Source organism: Pygoscelis adeliae, unplaced genomic scaffold, assembly GCF_000699105.1.
Source record: "Pygoscelis adeliae isolate BGI_AS28 unplaced genomic scaffold, ASM69910v1 Scaffold420, whole genome shotgun sequence".
NCBI classification, from domain to species: Eukaryota; Metazoa; Chordata; class Aves; order Sphenisciformes; family Spheniscidae; genus Pygoscelis; species Pygoscelis adeliae.
Genome location: NW_008823871.1, coordinates 1,129,066 through 1,136,015, shown reverse-complemented (window position 1 = coordinate 1,136,015; position 6,950 = coordinate 1,129,066). Strand labels below are relative to the sequence as shown.

Sequence of the window (6,950 nt, the reverse complement as noted above, 5' to 3'; positions counted from 1 at the left end):
AGCACTGTGACTGCTGGATGTCTCGAGGACTTGCACCGGTCAAACTCGGTCATGGATCTCTTCGGAGAACCACATTGCAGCAAGGCAAGAGCCAGGGCACAGTCGTGCCAGGGCGAAGAGCCTGCTGGGGACAGGTGCTGTGTCCAAGGCGGTGTGGCCCTGGAGCGTGGTGGGGCTCAGCCCGGGGAAGGACGGGCATTTTCTCGTGTAACAGCAGGTGACCTGGCTCTCTTTGGGGACAGCTTGGTAAAATGCTGCTCCGTCTGTAACTGGGCTTTAGCAGCGACAGGAGATGTTAGGGGCTGGGAGATGATGTTAGGGGCTGGATGCCAGCAGTGCCTCTGCGGTGCGGGAAGTCGGGGCGGGTGCTCACTGGCACCGGTGCTGTGCCTGGAAAAGCCTGCTGCGGTGGGGGCAGAGAGGGGTCACGGGAAGGAAGCCGGGAAAAGCGTGCCAAAGCTGAAATCCGGATCCGTTCCCTCCGAAAGCAAGTGAGGAAATGGGTTAGCGCGTGGCTGGGGACAAAGGGGGGTTATTACACGTAGTTCCTGCTGCGGAGGTGTGTGCGCTGCTCTCCCCGCGCTCTGGCTGGAAAGCAGCCACAGCTCTCTACCGGGGCCATTGCCACATTTCTCGGGCAGCTTTTAGATGATAAATCATCGGAGACTGGTTTTTCTCTCTTGGTTCCTTCTTCCCCAGAGCGCCAGGCAGCGCTGGAACCTCTGTGCTCCCCGCCGTGGGCAATGGCTCATCTGGGCAAACACCTGCGTGTCAAGATCTTTTTCTTTTTTTTTTTTTTTTTTTTAAGGTTGGGGAAAAAAGTTACCTCCTTCCTTCTTTCTCAGTTGGGTAACTTCCGTCCTTCCCCCCGTGCGGGAGCCCCACAGCAGCGGCCTCTGCCTGCACAGCCAGAGTTCACGCTCAGCCCCAGACCAAAGGCAAGATCTAACCTCCTCACTTTCTGCACCCCCCTTTTGGTTTTGTGTGGGTTTTTTTTAACTTTCCTGAAGGCAGGAGGAGGATTTTTCTCACAATTCTATCTCGGGCACCGCCTGGCGTGAGGAAACCAGGCTGTCCCTGAGAGCTGCCAGCTGCTGTCGGGGAGGGATTCTGGGGACTGCCAGCCCGGCTGGGGCGAGCTCTTGCTGCTCTTGTCCTGCTCCGGCTGGCTTTCCAGCTCCACTTGGAGAGTCTTTCCGTGCCTTACTTTATTGTTTCTATATTATTCTAGTGCTTAGCATTGCCAGGCGCCACCTACAGCTCCCTTTTGTAAGGTGCTGTTTATATGTGTCTATAGCTTTAATATATATTTATGTTATATACTATATATAAATATCTTTTATATGTTTATATATATCAATGAAATAAAAAGCTGCTACCCCAGCAAGCCAGTAACTGAAGCTGAGCTAGAGATGCAAGAGTGAGGGGGAGCACAGGGGTACAGTGGGCTGGGAGATGGGGAGCTGCTGAGGCCGCAGAAGGGTATTGAATAGTGTCACAGAATACACAGCTGGGAGGAAGAGGAGGGAAGAAGAGGAAGGTGGCTGTGTTGTATTGGGAGAAACTGGTGAGATCCTGTTGCAGAGCGGGCAGCAGAAGAGGAAGAGGGGGGGAGATTGGAGAAGTGACAAAGCCAATGGGTCGGTGAGGTTTGGGTGGGCTGGAGGAGCCGCCTTGCTTGGCTGGGAGACGGCCGGAGCGAGGGGGGAACAAAGGGAGCTGCGAAGGAGGAAATGAGCCCGGGCGGAGGAGACCCACCCCAGGCGCTGGGAGGAAAGCTGGGATGGAGGAAAGGCGCTGGTGGAGGCGCTGGTGGCGATCAGAAAGGAGACTAAAAGAAAGGGAGACCCTAGGAATGTAACGAGGCTGGGGGCAAGCGAGCAGCCAGCTTTGCCGATGACCGGGGTGTTGCAGGGAGGTTGCAGAGGGAAGCAGCTTGCAGCCCCCGCTTTTGGCTGGAGTCCAGCACGGCCACCCTCGGCCTGCCCTCCCTTCGTCCGTGCAACCCTTGTACCTGACTCTGTCGTTGTCGCTCTGCAGCTCGGGTTGGTAAAAATGGCTGATGGCAAAGACGACCCCGCCGTGTTCACCTCCGCTTCTCTGCCCTCAGACCCACGGCTGCTGGCTACGGTGACTAACGCTTACCTGGGCACCCGTGTGTACCGGGACATCCTCCACGTCAACGGTGTGTACAACGGGGCGGTGGGAGACACGCACCGTGCCGACATCCCCAGCCCTGTCAATGTCAGAATGACAGTGCCTGGTGCGGACAGCCTGGCTGAGACCTTCACCTTGAACACCCGGACGGGTAAACAGCAGACCACGGGCAGGAATCGCCCTGTCCTTCTGCCTCCTTTCAGATCTCCGTCTTGGGCACTCATCGCTCTTTCTCTCTAGCTGCTGGTGACCCTCTTCTAGAAGTTAAAAGTCTCTTTGCCTGCGTTGCCTCTTCCACAAGGTCCCATCTTTCTTCTCCCCATTCTCCGTTTGCCTGCGGGGTGTTGTTCTTTTGAGTTGTGTTGGAGCAAGTGGAAAATTCCCCTTTCTTGTGAGAATAAGAGTGATTTTTCAGACTGTATCTCAATCCCTGCTGGAGCCAGGCTCGGCAAACGCTGTTTAATCATGAAGCGTGGTAAAATGTTTTATAGCACAAATCATTCCTCAGTGGCTTGGCCAGATTCAGCGTGTTAACAGTGTTGTTCAGTCAAAAGCTGTGTTTGGGTCTGGACCTGGGAAACAGGTTCCTTTGCCAGTAGGAACCAGTAGATAGGGCAGAAATGGGAGTCTGGGGCAGGACATCAGGACCTGATGGTTCAAAAGGCTGATGGCTCTCGTTGTGCTTGCAGGAACCTTCAGCCATGTGCTTCAGTCAACTGATTATACAGCCACCCATCAGATCTACGCTCACCATTCCCTTGTCCACTTGATGGCCTTCAGCATCACCATCCAACGATCAGCTCACACCACCCAACCCATCACGGTCCAGCTCCAGACTCCTTTTGTGCCAAAGAGCCGGGACCTGGACCTGAACCAAGGACCAGACTTCCAGGGAGCGCAGTGAGTTTGGATCACAGGGGGATCTTGCCCTGAATATGCCCTTCATGGGCTGTTGCACGCTGCCCTGCTCACCATTGGGAAATAAATTGCAAAAGTAAGGCTAGATTGAAATGGTAAGTAGCGTGGAGGCTTGTGCAAATCTGCTTCTTCCTGGCAGGTATATATTAAAAAAAAAAAAACCCACCAAAATTAAGTATAGGAACATTTTTATTAGTTGCAACTCCAGAATTATTACTTACAGTGACACGTAAAAGAGCAATGAAGGCCCCAGGGACTAGATGTGATTACAAAGAAATGAGCTTGGGCAAGATAGTGAGTTTGGAGGAGATGACCTCTAAAAATGGCTTGCTGGGATTGGGGACCGGTTGTAATGAATTTCAGTCTCCTGTGCTTTGGGGGTGGGACGGCAGCTGAGCTGAAGCGTGGGGACAAGGGAGCTTCCATCCGAGGTGGGAACGGGAGCCTGATACTCAGCTGCTGGGGGGAGGTCCCTTCCGTGTGGGTGGACGTGCACGGAGTCCCACCTGCTCCACTCTCCCTTTCCCTGTTCCTTGCTGTCTCCCACAGCTACGTCTACGGGAAGACGCTGGTTCCCGAGGTGGAGGGGGGACCCTGTCCCACAGTTCACATGCTCTGGACTCCCGTGCCGCAAGACTTGACGTTGCACGGGGAGGAGCGGGAGCGATCCTGGGAGTTCCTGACGGCCGTGGCCGAGAGCGAAGAGGAGGTGAAGAGGAGCTACAGCAAAGGGCTGGCCCTCATCGCTGTTGGTTCCCTGCACTCCTCCCATGCCCACGCGTGGACCATGCTGTGGCGAGGCTGCTGCATAGACCTGGATGGACCTCTGCCTTTGAGGCAGGCCCTCTATGGGTGTCTCTACTACCTGCTGAGCGCCATCCCGCCCCGGGGGAACCTGGGCTTTCTCTTCCATGGCATCAGCCCTGGTGGCTTGTCCAACGGCACTCAGGGCGAGGACTACTGGGGGCACATCTTCTGGGACCAGGTGGGTGGAGGCTGTGCTAGCTGGTAACCTGGGGGCTTTGCACAGCGACTGGGATGGAGAAGTCTCAGCAGGAGGATGCTGGGAGGCCTCCTCCTTACCCCCAGGTAGGGGTACCTTGGCACCAGCTTCTTGTTGGAGAGCATCCTCCTGCTCCTTTTGTAACAGCTACTCAGACCCAGCTCGATCCCTGGAATTACTCGTCTGGGTTATCCTCTAACTCAAAAGCAAATTGCCTAAATCAAAGCTAGATGCCTGGGGCTGCTCCGTAGCCAGTGGGGGCGAGGGGCCGGGAGAGACCCCACTGCAGGGCAGCCCCCTTCCTCAAGCTGAGGTCTGGGGCTAAGATAGTTCAGGTTGCTCACCCAAGGGAGCTTCAGTGACTAGCTTAGAGCACGGCCACCAGCTTTTAGCTGTTTAAAACAAAACAAGTTGAAACCTGCCCTTCTCCTCCCAGCTTCGGTAGCATCGGCGAGCCCTGTTGTGCCTGAACCACTGAAAAAACAGAAGTGTTTTCCGTGATGGGCACGTTCAGCTTTTAAACATAAGTTTGGTGTGTACTCAATAAGCTGGCTGGGCTGGGTGGCTTTGCCCCAGTCAGAGGGTTAGATCTACTCTCGGAGCAGCCATGCCGAATGGGTGCACAGCTCTGCAGCTGAATAACCATTGTATGGTGTGAGCAGGAGACGCTGCTGGATGGTGTTGAGGCTCTTGTGCTAAACCCAGCCTGGTCTTCCAGTGGGCAAGGGCTTTTCGGTCCTGTGGACCTTGTGTGCTTTCTTGCTGGTGATGCATGTGGTTTTGACCCTCTCCAGAGCCTTCGGCTTTGGAGAACTCCTGCCTCCCTTCTCTTGCATGATGGGAGGTCCTGCTGAGATCATCCTAGTGAGATACCAGAGAGTAGCAGGCATGGGCAGAAACAGTCCCTTGTGGATTTATGGCTTTTAATGAGCCCACGGGACAGCACCTTTAAGTAGTAGCAAAATCACGGTCAGAGCATTTGGGATGGGGGCGGACTTGAAGGGTGAAACTGGTGGGAGCATCTGGGTGCCCCACCAGCCAATCTCACCATCTTGCCTTGCTTGGATGTTTCCAGGACACCTGGATGTTCCCGAACATTCTGCTATTTTATCCTGAAGCTGCCCGAGCCATCCTGGAGTACCGGATTCGCACGCTGGAAGGAGCCTTACGCAACGCGCAGGAGCAAGGCTACAAGGTGGGGACAGAGATGTTGGGCTGAGGGCAATGCAGCACAGCCACTGTCACCCAGTGTCCTGGTTTTGGCAGGGATAGAGTTAAACCACGACACCCAGGGGGACAGTTGGGCTTTTGCTCTTCCTCTCTGGGTCTAGTTTTAGGCAGGGGCTGTGAGCAGGGCATTGCCCGCAGGTGGTGGACTGGGGAGAGCATCTCGGGATGTTGTGCTCAGCTGCCTCATGGGTGTCTTCTCCTGGCAGGGTGCTAAGTTCCCATGGGAGAGTGCAGCCACTGGCCGGGAAGTCTGCCCTGAGGAGATCTATGGAGCCCAAGAAATCCATGTCACTGGGGATGTTCTGATGGCCTTTGAGCAGTATTATTGCACCACGCAGGTAAAGGGAGTGTGTGCCACCTGGATGGCCCAGTGGCAAGGCCTGCAGGGCATCTGGTGACCGTCGCTGTCCCTTCCCAGAGAAACTCTGCTGTTGTCTGCTCCTGTCAGAATTGCCAGTAGCGCCCTGGGGTCCCTTCTTCAGCCCTGCCTCCTCTGTCCTTGCTCCTCATGGGCAGCTCAGCGTCCTGTTGGCTCAATCCATGCCAGTTTTCTGACCTTTTCTCCTGCTGCGTCCATCTCCTTAGAGTTCCTGTCCTCCTGCTGAGTTTGGGTCTGGTTGAGTCTCCCTCGTGTCCCTGTTTTTCTCTGGCTTTGGCTCCCTCCAGGACCAGAAGCTGTTCAAGGAGGATGGAGGCTGGAAACTGGTGGGTGCCGTGGCTCAGTACTGGTGCAGCAGGATGGTGTGGAGTGAGGAGGAGCAATGCTACCACATCAAAGGTACTTCTGCAACTGCCAGACCTGTTTGTAGGGAACGGGTTTGCAAAGAGAGGCTTGGAGCCCCTCCAGCCAGATGTGGATGGGAGCGCACGAGCTCTTCAGACTCCTGCCCTCTGGAATATCTCACGGGTAATGTTTGTGTCCGTGCGCACATGGGACAAGATGCTCAGCTCTCTTCCAATGCCACAGTATTGGTTGTCTTTTCTCTCAGCCTCTTGACACTCATAGGACACCTCTAAATGTCTCCTTCCGTGGTGGTACAAGCTGATGCCACAAGCAAGGGTGCCTCCAGATATGCTGTTGTGACTGGTGGCACTTAGAGAAAACAGAGTGCAAGGGCTTTAGAGAGGAAGGACTTTTCTAAGTCTTTTCTAAGAGACCTGAGTTTAAATCCCCCAGGACCCTGCAGGAGTTTAATCCCTTGAAGGACATCTGGTGCTGTTGGTGCCAAACAAGTACAACTGCTGATGTGTCTGGCAGGACAAAGGGTCTCTCTGCAGGCGGCTGAAGCACGTTATGTTAACGAGTGCAAGTTACCACTGATGGGCTGCTTCTGAAAGGGAACACTGAGGAAGAAAATGAGAAGTGAAGGAGAGGTGTTTGTGCGAGGAGGGTCTGGAGGAGAAGGCTGGGTTAGAGCGAAAGTGTCTCGATGAAACTGGAGTGATCAGAGCTAGAAGAGCCCTTGGGGTTGCTGCAGGCTGGTTCTTGGTGCAAAGATCCTTGGAGACAGCCCCAGTGCTCCCAAAGGGGTCACATATTTAAATGTCTATTTTCACGTTTCTCTTGGGAAGTGGCTGTCTCTCCTCCTGGGGACAATCTGCATGAAAGCAGCAAAGGAATTTGCTGAGCTTGTAGCTAGGG

At 54.7% G+C, this 6,950-nt stretch overlaps 1 protein-coding gene across 1 annotated transcript in view; it reads left to right on the top strand.

The window, feature by feature from the left end:
- Positions 1-2,055: 2,055 nt before the first annotated feature.
- ATHL1 (ATH1, acid trehalase-like 1 (yeast)) overlaps positions 2,056-6,950 on the top strand; it is an 11,922-nt gene continuing 7,027 nt past the window's right edge. Inside the window, exons 1-6 of the mRNA XM_009334109.1 lie at positions 2,056-2,308; positions 2,847-3,057; positions 3,625-4,060; positions 5,154-5,273; positions 5,515-5,646; positions 5,975-6,086. Coding sequence (XP_009332384.1) covers positions 2,056-2,308; positions 2,847-3,057; positions 3,625-4,060; positions 5,154-5,273; positions 5,515-5,646; positions 5,975-6,086 — 1,264 coding nt within the window. The remainder of the gene's footprint in view (positions 2,309-2,846; positions 3,058-3,624; positions 4,061-5,153; positions 5,274-5,514; positions 5,647-5,974; positions 6,087-6,950) is intronic.